The sequence below is a fragment of the Marmota flaviventris genome, chromosome 3 (genome assembly GCF_047511675.1).
Source record: "Marmota flaviventris isolate mMarFla1 chromosome 3, mMarFla1.hap1, whole genome shotgun sequence".
Classification (NCBI taxonomy): Eukaryota; Metazoa; Chordata; class Mammalia; order Rodentia; family Sciuridae; genus Marmota; species Marmota flaviventris.
The window spans coordinates 125,484,790-125,501,478 of record NC_092500.1 but is presented as its reverse complement, the minus strand read 5'-3'; the positions used below and the strand labels follow the sequence as shown (position 1 = coordinate 125,501,478).

Here is a 16,689-nt window from a genome sequence, read left to right as displayed (position 1 = left end):
CATTGTTTAATTTCTTACCTTAGTAATAATTGGTACTTCCCTAATATGACTCATAGACCCAGCAATGAGATTGCTACCAGTGTTCTGTGGCTATAGAAAAAGGAATAAATAGGGAAATGCAAGATCACAAGATTTACTGTTTTCTCAGGAACAAGGATCCATGGCATAGAACACAAATTGTCCCATTTAAGAAAAAATATTTAGAGAACATAATACAAGTACTTATAATTTTTAAGCCAAACTAAATAAAATAATCAGTTAATAAATCAAATTTAAATGTCTACAACTAAATTCCCCCTTATCTCTGTGACTGATCAATGGTGAAGCTGCTTTGTTAGAAGATTCCAAAAATACCATGGATCTTTTAGAGTGATCCAAAACACACAAACCACATCACAATTTTCTGCCAAGTGGTGATCATCAAGGCTTGCCGCATTGCTGTTAATCAGATGTGACCAAAAGTGCAGCATGTGTTTCTTTTTGTCATTACAACAATTTGTGTTTGTCACCATAGTGATATATAACAGGAAGGAAAATTTTGCCCTAACGAGAAAAAACATAAGTTGCTTTTGCACTCAGGAAATGGGGGTGAGTTGCAGGTAATAGTAAGTAAGAGTTACACTAGTTACACATAGTTACACTATGTTTGCTGAACTACAGGAGGTCACACTGTGCCCAATCATTATGACTGGAATCATACTTCTAATAATATGGAATCATATTTCTAATAATAAGCCTACTGTGAGTAATGTTTTTTCATTAATAAAGTATTTACAAACACTATGACCAGGAGTAGATAAACTTCTATTCTGACTTTAATGGATGAATAATATTTTATTGGCCTACTATCCTGTTAAATCTCTATATCCAAGCCAAGAATGTTTAATTCAAGAGGACTTGTGAGAGCCAATTCAAACCTTGTAAAACAAAGAAACCAAGCAAGGTTGGGAGACAGAGAGGGAAATCTATACAAATTTATGAACACAATTAGGGTGAAATGGAAAGAAAGACGAAGAGAAATCCCCTCAGAAGAAAGAAATATGAAAGAACAGAGGTGGAAAATTAAAATTAGGTCCATGTGCTTATAGTTACATTGCACTTTCCATTTAAAAGTAAATATTTATCAATGTCCACAACATAAAATAAACTTCCCAGAATAATGTTTTGAAGAAGGAAAAACCACAAAATGTTCACACATCAAGTAAAATCAGGCAGAAACAAAATAGGAGCATAGGAAACAAAACAGATAAGAGTTTGAGAATTCATCCAGAAAACACTTACAGGCTGTGTTAGATGCACAACAGCTGGGGCACACCAAGGAGCCATTTTAAATACTCCAGAGTGTACAGAGAGCTAATGCTTCAACTACTTTAAATCTTGTGAAATTGATAAGATAATTTGGACTTGTTATCTGCAGACGTTAAGTTTATGCCCAGTAAACTTGTGAACTCAAATGATTTTCTCAGGAAACTCAGAGGTACATTGTGTCATCCTGTTGATACTACCACAGCAGGTCAGAAATAAACAGCCTAATTCTCCTTCTCTTCCACTGACAGGCACATGTTGGAATGGAATTGGGGATAAAAGTAAGCACTTTTAGTACTTAAGAGTTGATTGTTTGAATTTCCTGTACCCACAGCTTGAACATAGAAGGTTACTTCATTTCTTCAAAACATAATTCATATAAGATATAGAATAATTTAGAGAGAGTATAACTTCTTACAATAGAATTATTTTCCAAAAAAATCTTGCATCACTATCTTCCAGAATATGACTTGAGAAGGATATCCAAATTCATCATGGTTATAATGATAAATGAGGGAACAAGAGTAGTCTAGACCCAACAGAACATCATTAACCCCAGTCCTAATCCATTTCTAGCACTATTTTTTTTTTGTTCCAGGGATTGAATCTAGGGGAGCTTAATCTCTGAGCCATATTCTCCTGCCTTATTTATTTGTTTGTTTGTTTGTTTGTTTTTTGTTTGTTTATATCTTGAGACAATGTCTTGCTAAGTTGTTCAGGGCCTCACTAAATTTCTGATGCTGGCTATGAACTTGCAATTCTCCTGCCTTTAGCCTCTGGAACTGTTGGGATTACAGGCATGCACCACCACACCTGGTCTAACCATATTTTCACCCACTAAGAGACAGACTTTATGACTTTTCCCCATGGAGGAAATGACAAGAAGAAATCAAAAATTGTTGCCCAATATAAAATCTATGTGTGTTGTGATGTCAACTGAATTTCTTTACATCATAAAATCACTGTAGTTCTAGTGTTGTTGCTAAGAGTTAGAGTCCTTGCATACAATGTGTAAGGTTTTATTCCCAGCAAAGAAAAAACAAAATGTTTTTATTACTTAAAAACACAGATGCCAAACACTGTAGTTAGACCTGAAAAAACAAAATCAGTCTTGGAAATAAATTGGGATCTGAGATCTCCACAGTCAACATTTTAAAGTTAAGAATTTAAAAATCTTCTGATTCCAAATGACTTTGGCATATTTTATTCCAATGAAGTGTCTGAGATTTTTTTAAATGTCTATTATTTGGGGATTAATGATTTTCACTTAGTTCTGTCACAACTGCATCTTTTTCCATATAACCAAATTCCAGTCATTGTGGTAGGACACAAAATGACATGATAAAAAGAATGTATAATTAACAAAAACATTTCTGGACTATTCAGGCATTTTAAATGCAAGGAAATATATGGAGAGAGAAACATTAGCTCCATCCAGAGCTGGAGCTAGTGTCCCCCTCATTCTGAACACAAGTCACTCACCGAGGGTTTCACCCTGAAAAAGACAATATTATCTGTGGACTTAAATGGCCAGGTTATGAATGTTGTAAAAGCAGTACATTTGACATTGCTAGATGTTCAAACACATTTCTCAACAAAACCAGTCAGAATGGTCAAAGTATGAATGACATCTTAAAATGGAACAAAGCCTGTGTTCTTCGATCTGGATACAACTATGATCATCTCTGCACCTCTAGTTTGGACCAAAATTTTACATGTTTCAATACAAACATGCTGATGCTGATTTTTTTTTAAACTGGGGATTGAACTCAGGGTCACTCAACCACTGAGCCACATCTCTAGCCCTATTTTATATTTTATTTAGAGACAGGGTCTCATTGAGTTGCTTAGCACCTCACTTTTGCTAGGCTGGCTTTCACTTCAGATCCTCCTGCCTCAGCCTCCAGAGCCACTAGGATTACAGGCAAGCACCACCACACCCAGCTAAACATGCTGATTCTTTGTGTAATATTCCAGATTCCTTAAGCGCAGTATCTTCATTTCCAGGATCCTTTTTTTTTTTTACTTTCATTTTATTTATTTATTGTTTTATGTGGTACTCAGGATCTAACCCAGTGCCTCACACATGACAGGCACTTGCCTCCACCACTGAGTCACAATCTTATTATTCATTCACTACTTTCTCCTCTTTAAGATAGTCCTCCTCTAACCCATGTAAAAAGCAACCAAAAATAGCAAATATAGAATCAAGTTAAAGTTAAGAGTCAGAGACAAAGTAGAGCCCTCTAAAGGCATCAGAATCATGGGCAAGGCAAAAGCACAAAATGGAGAGGAACCCATATAGAAATAATATCAAACAACACTAAACACCTAGCAAACAAAAACTTTTGCCCTCAGTTCATTATCTTGGAAATATCTCTCAAGGGAATTATTGGTAGACAAGAGAAATTGTAAAGTATGATTTCTCAGTCTTATAACTAACCACATAAAATCAGAGACAGGAAATGTGAATATTCCATCCCATTTTTCCTAGGAAAAATCTTAGGAAATTGGTGGCAGAAAGGTACAGCTCTTTTACCATCATCCATAAACATACTTAGCGACCAGATTCTGACTTCTCAAATGCCCACAGAGTTAATACCAGCTTTTACTGAGAGTTGTCAACTGGGTGCAGCTGCCATGATTTTTCTTCTCCCAAGGGATTAGGCCACTGTCACACAGGCTGTGGTTTATTGGGCCAATCATCTCTGAAATGCTATGGAACAGAGACAGCTTCATGGGCATGTAGCCTACAGAATTGCCCAGTGCTTTTTTGAAATTTTTTTATTTATATATGTCAACAGAATGCATTATAATTTTTATTACATCTAGAGAGCACATTTTTTCATATCTCTGGTTGTATACAAAGAATTGCACAGTGCTCAGGATCAGAAGGGTCTCATGGTTAGTTGAATATTCCAGATCCATTTTGAATATAATGGTTTTTAAATTGATTAAAATTATTATTAATTTTAAAATTTAAAATAAGTGTGAATTAACACATAAAATAAAAGATTAATTAAAATAAATACGCCTAAGTAACAGACACACCAAGAGAACATAACTCAAAATCTGAATTAAAGTGGACTTCTGGGTAAATTAAATTACACTAACAAAAAAAGGATAGTGCTTATTTTTCAACAGGTTCATAAAACTGTGGAAAATAAGGTTTGAACTCGTGCTCTTCCAGGCATTCTGAGTCCTTCTGAACTCTAGATGAAATTGAAATTTTCTCGAGAGCTATAACCTCAAAAGAGAGTAACCCAGAAGTAATCTTAGCCCTAACAAAATTACCACTCAAACAAATTTCTTCTGATTGTATCTGCATTAAGAAATAAAAGGTGGACTTATGGAGAAAGATTATGTCAAGTCAGAACAAAATTTTCAATTTAAAAAAACATAGCATTCAATCAAAACTTTTCAGGCATAATAAGAGACGGGATGAAAGGGGGAGAAAACAGACAATATAAATAGGTTTACAGATGATAAAATTCTGTCATAAGCATGCTAGAACATTAAAAGAACAATTTTTGAAACAACCATTTCTGTTGAGAATATAGAAAATTACAAAAAATATTTATTTCTCCTTCTTCAACATTGAGAAAAAGGTAGATGAGGTAAAAAGGCATAACTTTTTTCTTCCTTTAACTTATTTTATTGAAGTCATGTGCTACCCAAGTAATCCTGATCCCAAGTAGACAATCCACTAAAATAAAGGATATAATATACAATTTGAAAGAGTTGCTTCCTTGCCAGTTTTGAATTGTTGAGGTCAGAGACACAAGGGTACTTCACACTCAAGTATCTTCCTCCTAGGCTTCCATCAGAAAGATTGGGAGCAGCACAGGAGATGACAAAGAAACCTCAGTCTCACAGAGTTGATGGACAACTGCTGATGGAGAAAGACAAAGTCCTGTCTTCTCTAAAACTCTCTCTTATAAGCAGCAAAAGTCTTAAGTTACCAGATAAGGCAAAGCAACCTTTTCACTCTAGGGTGTAGCAAAAAGCTCAGTGCTTCAAAGGAAGGAATAGAAGCAAAATAACTGCCTCTTCTTTCCAAGGTATAAATACTCATTCTCTTCTAAAAATGAAGCAAAAACTCTACCTCTGAAGTAAGGGCAGGGAACTGTCCTGGCCCTATGAAGCAATATTATTAACACCAAATAGAAGTCTCCTAAATATGGAGGACATGGCACAAAACCACCACCAAAGATCAACCACAGACACATTTCTGAGATCAAATGCGTGAGGAGGAACACAGAAGCTGAGAAGATCCACACCATTAGTTCAAACACAAAGATATTTGCTCCCAGTAGGAAAAAAAAAAAACCCTTAGTCCTTTTGGGCTACTACTAAATATAGCAACCGAATAACAAAGTGAGCACTTATTTCTCAAGGTTCTTATTCAAAGAATAATAACAAAGGGAATATTTCCTAACTCATTCTATGAGGCAAGCATTATTCTAAGATAAAGGTATTACAGGAAAAGAAAATTACATTTCAACATCCCTCATGAATGTAGAAGCAAAATTCTTAACAAAATATATTAGTAAATAGAGTCCAGTGAAGTATTAAAAGAATTATATACAATGAGTGAGTAGGATTTATTCTACTTGTACAAGGCTAGTTCAACATTCAAAACCCAATAAATATAATTCATCACATCAACAAGACAGAAAAGAAAAATCACATGATCACATCAATATATGCAGAAAATCTTTTGAAAAATTCAACACCTGCTCATGATAAAAACAACAAACCATCAGAAAATTGGGGATGTAGGGGGAACTTCCTCACTTGATAAAGAAGTTCTAAAATAAAACCTACAGGTAATGGTAGGAAAAACAAAGATGCCCACTAAGATCAGAAACAGACAAGGATAAAGGATGTCCCCTCTCAACATGCTTTTTAGCATCATTGAGAAGTCCTTAATGACATAAGACAAGAAAAGGAAATAAAAGGTGTACAGATTTGAAAGGAAAAAAAAAATCTTTGTTTACAGATGCAATGATTATGTGTAGAAAAAAATCAAAAGAATTAACAACAAAAGCAATAATTCCTGGAAATACAAAATGAATACAGCAAGGTTGCAGGATATAAAGTTACTGCACTGAAGTCAATCACTCAAGTATACCAGAAAAAAACAAGTTGCTTTGGAAATTAAAAACACGTTAGCAATGTACTTAAGCACCTTAAAAATTAAGAACTCTGGTATAAATTTAGCAAGATATGTATAAGAATTTAAAATGGAAAACTAAAACTAAAGAAAGATAGCAAAGAACTGAATAAAGAGATACTCTATCATCTTTTTATTTTCTTTATTACTAGATTACTTTCAATTTAATTAAAATTAGCCTGTATTGCCTATATAAAATAAGGGACAAAAAAAGAGACACTCTATATTCATGAGTAAAAATACTCAATTTTCAATTTTTAAAACATGTGCCATTTTGAGTAACATAATAAATCTTGAAGCATTCCTGTTTATCCCAACAAGATGTCAATTATTTCTTTGTCCAGCATACAGTAAAATAAGGAATTCTGAGAGTGAGAGAGACCACATTCACATAACTCTTATATTATATTTTTATAATTGTTTGATTTGATTATTCATTGCCATTTTTAATCTTTTAATGTGACTAATTCATAGATGAGACTTAATCAGAGGCATATGCATATGGGAGAAAATGTGGTATATTTTGGATTTAGTACTATCCACAGTTTTTAGCATCTTCTGAGGGTCTTAAAAAGTTGTTCATGTGGACAAGAGGGGACTATTATATCTTCTTCAACCACAATGGGATAAAATTAGAAATCAATAACAGAAACACAACTGGAAAAATCACAAACTTGTGGAAATTAAATAGCACACTTAAACAACCAATGGACCAAAGAGAAATCAGGGAAAAATTAGAACATACTTCTAAGATGAATGAAAATGAAAACACAGCAAGACAAAATTTAGGGCATTTAGTGAGAACAGGGGGAAAATTACAGCTATATATACATATATGAAAAAAAAATTCTCACTCGAATCAGCAATGTATATTTGCATCTATAAATAGAAATCCAGAAAACCTAGAAATAAAATAAAATTGTTCAAACAATAAAATTGTTCAAATCAAGCAGAAGTATAGATCTAATCTTAGATCTAATAAGGATTAGATCTAGGATTAACAGAATAGAGTCCAGAAAAAAAAAAAAACAGAGAATACTATTACCTTATCTTTGAAAAAACCAGCAAGACTGGTAAGTCTGTAGCAGGGTGCCCTGGTGCACTCCTATAATCCCAGCCACTAGGGAGGCTGAGGCAGGAGGATTACAAATTCAAGACCAGCCTCAGCAATTTAGGGAGGCCCTACATTGCCTAATTAGACCCTCTCTGAAAGTTTTAAAAAACAGGTTTAGGAGAGGGTGAGGATGTAGCTCAGTAATAAAGAGCTCCTGGGTTAAAATCCCCAGTGCCAAAAACAATTTAAAAGATCAACAAACCTTTAAGTAAAGAAATAATAGAAAGAGAAGACAAAAATTACTAAAGTTAGAAATGAAAATAGAGGCATTGTTGCCAATTCTATGAAATTTTTTAAATGCTATTAGAGTACATGAACAATTTCACACCAAAACAATGGATAGTCTAGATGAAATATATAAATTCATAGAAACACAAGAATTGCCAAGACTAAACAAGATGGGTATTTTTTTCCACTATTTTTTGTTCTGTTTTTCTTTTTGTGTAAAAGAGAAAATATTCTATGGGAGTTTGATGCAAGTCAACAATAAACAATCTAGTCTTGTGTTTTACTAAGATTGATCTTTGAAAAACATTACAATTTCCTTATACTTACTGTTAAATTGAGTTTATTCTTTCTTTTTATGTTAGTGGAAGCATGATATATATTTTATAAAGCTGTGGACTTATTTAACTGATAATATATTTACTCTTCTCTTAAGAATGATATTTTTGCTATAAATAGAATTCTAAATTCAAAGTTGTTGGATTTTATTATTTTAAGATATTACTTTATTATTTTTTGTAAGCAACATTGCTATTAAAAAGTTTAGAGTCAATTTGATTCTTGCATCCTAAAAGATCACATACCCACTTTTTGGAAATTTTACTTTAGTACATTTGTTATTGGTTCTTTTTAGTTAAAAATGACAGTAGAATCCATAATTATACATGCATGGAATAAATCTTATTCTAATTTGTTTACCTGTGATTATCATTATTTATTATACTTAAGTGGCAATATACAAGTCTTTTCAAAATAAGACTTGCTTTTTACTTCTCTGCAATTTTCAACTAATAGTTCTTCATATTTTTCTTCTCCAGGCTTATGTTTCATTCCTTCTAGGACTTCTGATAAATAGATGCTGTATAACCTTTAATGTTTCAAAGATAAGTTCTGCTTCTATACTTTCTTCTTACCTTCTTGATAAATTGACATTTCAACTAAAAAATTTGTTCTTCAACTATATTCACCCTGTTTTAATTTTTTAATTGTTTAACATTTTAATTTAGTAACATTTGTACTTCCCTGATGCATCATGGACACATGGACTAGCTCTGATGACTTCCACAAATGCCTGTGGGTATAACACTTATATAAGTGATAAAATGAATTGGGGAAATGCATGATCAGAACTTCCTTACAATCCACACTGTCATTGCCTCCTGGATTCAGTCCTCTTCTCAGACTAAAACCCTTTCATCACTCATAACCCTTATTTACCAGTTTAATACAGGCTTCAACTACTCAAGGACGAATTTATTCTAATGTGCTTAATACTGTGGATAGTTACTCTTATTATGACTAATATTACTCCAGAGTTGATTATGGAAGTGGGAAGCCCCTGATAGTTCACTGATTTGGCAGAAATATGGAGACATTGCCAATAAAACACATTATTTCATTTAAGAAAAAATATTTAGAGAACATGATATAAATCATTGTCACCTTTCAGCCAAACTACATGAAAAGCTATCAATTAACACATCAAATTAAAATTTCTAAAATTAAATGCCCCTTTATCTCTAATTGATCATTGGTGAGGCTGGTAGTATAGGAAATTATGTAGATGCTGTAGATACTTCAGATACACAAGTTACACCACAATTTACTGCCAAGTACAGATAAGCTAGTCCTCCTGAACTACTGGTAATCAGATATGACCTAAGGTGCAGGATTTTTTTCTGCTCATCATTATACCCATTTGCAGTTATGATCATAGTGATGTATAACAGGAAGGAAATTTCTGATAGATATATATATATATATATATATATATATATATATATATATATATATATATATATATATATATCAGCAGTTGCATTTTCATTCAGGAAATGGGGATGGGATGTGGGTAACAGTCATAAAAGTTAATGCTGTATGTATACTGTATTACAGGAGATCAGTCAGTGTCCATTTATTATAATTTGATTCATTTTCCTAACTGTAAATCTTCTGTGTTGACAAGGTTCCTATTATTCCCTGAAAGCCAGACTGATCAGTTTGCCAAACTATTGCCATGTTCCTATTTAGGCAGTCCATGTTGGACCAAATCAAAGTGGACTGCCTAAATAGGAATCATGAGTGTGGACTAGACTCCAAATACGCAGAATGCATAAATCCTATTTTGTGGGTTCAGCTTCTGCACACAATAGCTCACATATGAGAATCAGGAAATCAAACTGACCAAATAATGACTGTTGGAAACAAAATTTTCTTTGTTTCTGACCATTAAACAAAGTATAAGATAGGAAGTAGACAAAATTCCTCCACTTTGCCTCTTTTTCTTTTTTTTCTTGTTTTTTATTTTATTTTATTTTAATTTTTTATTCTTGGTTGTGCAAAACATTACATAGTTCTTGATATATCATATTTCACACTTTGATTCAAGTGGGTTATGAACTCCCATTTTTACCCCGTATACACATTGCAGAATCACATCAGTTACACATCCATTGATTTACATATTGCCATACTAGTGTCTGTTGTATTCTGCTGCCTTTCCTATCCTCTACTATCCCCCCTCCCCTCCCCTACTCAAAAAATTAGAGCAGATTATGCTAAGTGAAGCTAGCCAATCCCTAAAAAACAAATGCCAAATGTCTTCTTTGATATAAGGAGAGTAACTAAGAACAGAGTAGGGTCGAAGAGCATGAGAAGAAGATTAACATTAAACAGGGATGAGAGGTGGGAGGGAAAGGGAGAGAGAAGGGAAATTGCATGGAAATGGAAGGAGACCCTCAGAGTTATACAAAAGTACATACAAGAGGAAGTGAGGGGAAAGGGAAAAATAATACAAGGGGGACAAATGAATGTCAGTAGAGGGGGCAGAGAGAGAAGAGGGGAGGGGAGGGGAGGGGAGGGGGGATAGTAGAGGATAGGAAAGGCAGCAGAACACAACAGACACTAGTATGGCAATATGTAAATCAATGGATGTGTAACTGATGTGATTCTGCAATCTGTATATGGGATAAAAATGGGAGCTCATAACCCACTTGAATCAAAGTGTGAAATATGATATATCAAGAACTATGTAATGTTTTGAACAACCAACAATAAAAAATTTTAAAAAAATAAGTAAATAAACAAATAAATAATTAAAATTAAAAATGGCTAGGGATATAGTTCAGAGGTAAAGTGTGTCTGGGTTCTATCACCAGTACAATCAATAAAGAGAAAGTGAGAGACAGAGACAGAGAGACAAAAGAAAATGAGAAAAAAGAATAGAGAAAAAATCCATTTGAAGAATTAAAAAAACATATAATAGTAAAGAAAATAAAATAAAACATAAAGAAAAATAGTCAAAAATTCCTCCCAGCCAAAGTGTTTGCATTGGAAACACCTTTTCCAGGTCATCCAACATTTGAATCCACCTGGTATGTGGGGGTCAGTAAAGTGCAAAAGAAACCAGTTGCATTTCTGCTCTCTTCCCAACATACATGCTGGGATTGGGGGTAATATGTTGGCTATCCTTCACTCCTCATTTGCTGTCAAGGAGGTTAAGGGAGTATTGATAAAACAGGTCATAATATCCCTGCAGGGGTTTTGTCTGGAAACCTGGAGGCATGTCAACAGTCAAGTCAGCTTCCAGTGGTTTGAAGAGCCAATACTTGCTCCAGAGGCCTCTAGCAGGTCCCCACTGGGGTGTGCCAAGTGTCCTTGCCATGGTGCATCCCTGGGGAGCCTGTGGGAAAAAAATGTAATCCCTGGAGAGATTACATGGGAATTCTGTGAATTGCCAAACATTTTCTCTGAGTTCTCAGACCTGGTCCCTATGTACAATCATGTGCAACTGGAATTGCTCTTCTTCACAGAGGGTGGGACCACTTACCAATGAGACCTCCATCCCTCCCCTGCAATTCAATGCTCTCAGCATATTTGTGATAGGTTCTCTTCTTATCTGAGAGTGTAGAACATTAACTTCTACCAAATTACTGTGGCAGAGTGGCCCAGGGAACTAAAATTGTGATTACCCCATATTGTCTAAACCCCAGAGCAGTTTATTCCCTAACAATGGCCATTTAAGATAGCTCGTGGTTATAGCACTCTGAGAGCATGCTAAGCAATGTGATAATTTTTTTCTCTAAAGTTTGTTTGTTGTTCATGAGTATTCCCTCTCAGAACAATGCCCCAAACTTGATCTAAATCTAGTAAGAACCATGTGTTTTTCCAACAGGTAAGACTGGGAGTCTTCTGATATCATCTGGGTTGTCTGCACTGTCCAGCTTACCTTATGCTTGAGGTTGTCTTCCTCACCCAGGCAGCTGAAGATGAAGTTGTAAATTGCTTTGTACTTTTCTCTGGGCTGCCTTTCTGCTTCTCCATATTATTTAGATTTCTCTTGACTTCTTTATTAGTTCCTCTCTTTCTCTTCTCAAAATACAATTATTCCTTTGTTCCCTAACCTTTTTCACTCAGAGTCCCAACAAAAGTACCTCCTTTCTGCTATTTACCTCCTTACCAAAAACTCCTATTTTGCATAATAACAACTCCTAAAAGGAATTCCAAGCATAGATTCAATTTGTTAGGGGAAAAAAGTAACGTTCTATGATTCCTACTAGAGTTGAGCAATGTTGATATCAAACATCATATTTTTGGGAACTTGCTCAATATATCTAAAGTGAGTCAAGTTATGACATTACATGTCCAATCTGAACTCTGAAGCCTAGAATCATTAGTGAAATATTTTAAGGCAAACAATGATCCATTCATTTTCCAGTCTCAATGACCATATGATTATGATTTTCTCCTGAATTCATGGCTATTACCTAAGGTTTCTGATGATCTCATCCCTTACTCTATCCTCTGTGCTCTGATCCTTCCAAGTCTCAAGCCATCTGCACTCAAGAATGTGTGCTGTATAAGAACCAATCAGATGCTAGCCCATTCACTTTTAGATTTGTCTTCAAAAAAAAGACACTTTTAACTACTCTGACATTTCTAGAACTGTGTTATCAAATCCTATGAAGAATTCTTTAAATAATAAGTTTAACTCTGATAGCAACTACATAATAACTTCTAGCTGATACATCTAGCTAGATTATATTGTGTTTAATCTCATTTCTTGTTTTTTACACAATTAATTCTCCTACTTGCTTTGGTAAGAATTGAATGGGTTTTGGATGATGGGTTTTATTTAATTATTTATTGTAAATCTCATATATTATCTTTCCCTTCTCTGCAGTTATATTTGACAAGATAGGTTTTTTTGTAGAATCATTAAAACTAAAATCATCTTCATAATTTTGTTTTATAATTTACTATTTAGCTGCTACCCTGGTATAAACAACTACATGTCTTACACAACAAGCTCTGCAATCTGAAAATGAATTCTGCAAACTGATTGGTTGAGGGAGGGAGTACCACAGGACAAGAATACCCTTCTCATTTTCTTTGTACATACAACTATTAACATGTTTATTTTTTTCTCAGAGACCCCACAGCTCCGCCTGGTGAATAGGGGCAGTCGCTGTGCAGGCAGAGTAGAGATCCTTCACAAACATTCCTGGGGCACTGTCTGTGATGACAGCTGGGACCTAAATGATGCTCACGTGGTATGCAGACAAATTGGCTGTGGAGTGGCTCTTGATGTCATGCACAATGCACAATTTGGGGAGGGATCAGGGCCCATCTGGCTGGACGAGCTGAAGTGCACAGGAGAGGAGGACCAAGTGTGGAAGTGCCCAGCTCAAGGCTGGGGGCATCATGACTGCACACACGATGAGGATGCAGGTGTCATCTGCTCAGGTAGGGTCTGTGCATTCAGTAGCCTAAGAGAATGGAAAGGACCAAAAGTGTATATCTGATCCTGGGGGAAAAAAGAGACAGATTAGCCACAGAGGACTAAGAGGTCCCCATGGACACTGGGTACTCAAGATAGCAGCAGATTATGGGTTTTATTTAATTATTTATTGTAAATCTCATGTATTGTCTTTTCCTTCTCTGCAGTTATATTTGACAAGATAGGTTTTTTATAGAATCATTACAATTAAAATCATCTCATAATTTTGTTTTATAATTTACTATTTGTAGAATTACCCATAAATTACCACACATATCCTCTTTTGAAAAGACAGACAAGAATGAAGCTTGTTTTTTTTTAAGTTGAATGAGTGTTTATATATGAATAGCCAGAGTTAGTTTTGCACTGGTTAGTAGATTAATGGGCACAGGGATGGAATTAAATGCATCACAGGGAAATTTATGGCTTACTGCAAAGTTGAAATTCTCCTTTCCATATTCAGACATCAGAATTCTCAGCTCATTGGCAGGAAGGGCCAAAGAACTGTGAGTCAAATGCTTTGAGTCACAGATTTTCCTTCCATCATTACTACAATAGATTTTCTCTACATTTCTTTTTCAAAGCAAAACCTGTATAAACTCATACTTGGGAGATGAATTTAGCCCTATACTGGCAAATTAATGTTATATTCAATAAAATATTAATGCATACGTATCATAGTAAGATGTTATATAGTTTAGGACTCATACTAGAATGGTTGTTCAGTGATCTCCCACAAATACACCACATTAACTGTTATTCACTCACCAAAATGACTTCACAAGAGACAAAACCAGGTAAGTGCATGCTTTTACTATGATGAAAAGAAAAGATACATTGAAGGATGAAGGAAGATAAGACTTGCCCTTCCCCCAACCTCAAGCCACCCAGGATGAAGAGAAATGCATTCTTCTTGGGAAATGAAAAGGGAATAAGCCCAGACCTCAGACTTGAAACCCAGGACAAGGCCTGCCACAGTGAAACCTGGGCATGACAGAACCCCAAAACCCTGTCATGTTCATACCAGTAACCTCACACTGAGACTCTGGAACTGTTTTGTTGGTCAGAAAAGAGACTGTCTCTGCAACCACACCTCCAACCTCTAGCAGAAAAGGGGAAAGCAAGACTCTCTAAGGATCAGGGCACAGTGCTGGCAAAGGACTTTGTCTTGGAATTCAGTGCCAGACCAACCATGATCATACACAGCATTGAATAGGAATTAGAGGCCTCAAATGTTGAACAGAGATAATTGAGCAAGACCTGTGTGCTGGTGGGACAGACTCAAGAAGAGCCTGCAGCACTTGTGGCTGATTGCAGGAGTCTGAAGCCTTAAGTCCACCTCAGCAGTAGGCAGCTCATAGCACTGAGGGCCTAGATCCCTCCCCACTTCAGTGTTACCTTAGCAGGCTGTGGCTTCAGGGTGTGATATTGCAATACACCATTGTTGGCCACAGGACTACTCACCTCATTTCTCCTCAACCCCTGGCAGCTTAACATGGAGTTAGTTAAGTCTCTGCTTGAAGGTGAAAAGTTAGTTGGGCAGTTGTGACTGGGAGCCTCGGATTCTTATCATTATATATTATAATACAACTCTCAAAGATGAAAGATGAAGACTCTCAGACATCAAGAGAAAAAAAAGAAATAACATATAAGGATGTCCCAATTCACCTGATGGCAGACTTTTCAATGGTAAACATATAGGTCAGAAGTGCGTGCCATGGTATTTTCATAGAATTAAGAAAAACCTTCCAATCAAGAATACTGAATCCAGCAAATATATCCTTTAGAAATAAAGGAGGTACATAATCAAAAATTATGTACCTCAATGTAATTGAGACATTATCAAACATCCTGCCCCCCCCAAAAAAAAATACCATATGATACAGTAATCCCGATGCTGAGCACATGTTCAAAGGAAGTGAAATCACTATGTTAAAGAGACATCTGGACTCCCATGTTTATGGCAGCACTATACATAGTAGCTAAGAAAAGCAAATAATCTAAATGCCCATCATCTGATAAATGGATAAATAAATGAAATAAAATGGGATACTATTTAGTCATAAAAATGAATTAAATCCTTTCATTTGACATAACTTGCATGGGCCAGGAGATCATTAGGTTAAATGAAATAAGTCAGGCAATTAAGACAAATATCTTATAACCTCATTGTATGTCAAATATGTAATAGTTGACCTCATAGATGTTGAGAGTAAAATTGTGGTTACCATAGACTAGAGAGTGTAGGGAATGGGAATGGAAGGCAACATACTGATCAATGAATAATGGGTTTTACTTAAGTAGAAACAAGGAGTTCTGGTGCACTGTGGCACAGGAGGATGTATAGAAAACAATAATGAACTACATTTCAAAAAGCTAGAAGAAAGCATATTGGAAGATTTAACCAAAAAGAAATAAAAAGTTTTTGAGGAGACAAAGAAATGCGATGTACACATGCATCAGCACTCCATTAATATGTACACTATGTTATTGGGTATCAGTTAAAATAAATTTACTTGGATGAAAACAAAGAAAAATATAAAGGTGACAAGATATGGGGAAGAATATTTATATCTGATGGAAACAATGATACAAGAAGTGTATATTGGCATATAAGTTGGATAAGAAGAGGACAAGGAGACAAATAGAATTTTCTGGAGAAAAAAGAATAAGCTTAAAGTATCTTGGGGATGGCCTTGGAGAATTGACAAAGCGCACATAAGGATTACTTTAACAGCACTTAAGACCCAGGTGTAGGGTGGTCAATCTGTGTACATTTGTGTGAATTCAATCCATCCCTCAGCACATCCCTCCTGCACAAAAGGAGGAAAATGATTTGGAGGATTGACTCAAAGTTGACGTATTAAGGAAGATAAGTTCCCTTGGATGATACTTTCATAAGAAATTTGAAACTTGCCCAAGGGAGCAATGTGTCTACAGAGCAAAAGATCAGACAAGGATGTATATTACTGCAATTTTTAATTTATTTGACTGAGAATGATTCATATGAATCAATAGATTTCTGCAGATGCAATTTTTCTTTCTTTTTCCACCCAGTGGCTCACAAGCTTCAAACAACTTAAAACTGGT

General features: G+C 35.1%; 1 protein-coding gene across 1 annotated transcript in view; it reads left to right on the top strand.

Annotated features, from left to right (window-relative positions):
- LOC114104931 (uncharacterized) overlaps positions 1-16,689 on the top strand; it is a 343,694-nt gene that overhangs the window by 133,316 nt on the left and 193,689 nt on the right. Inside the window, exon 23 of the mRNA XM_071610374.1 lies at positions 13,262-13,565. Within this exon, the coding sequence (XP_071466475.1) occupies positions 13,262-13,565 (304 nt within the window). The remainder of the gene's footprint in view (positions 1-13,261; positions 13,566-16,689) is intronic.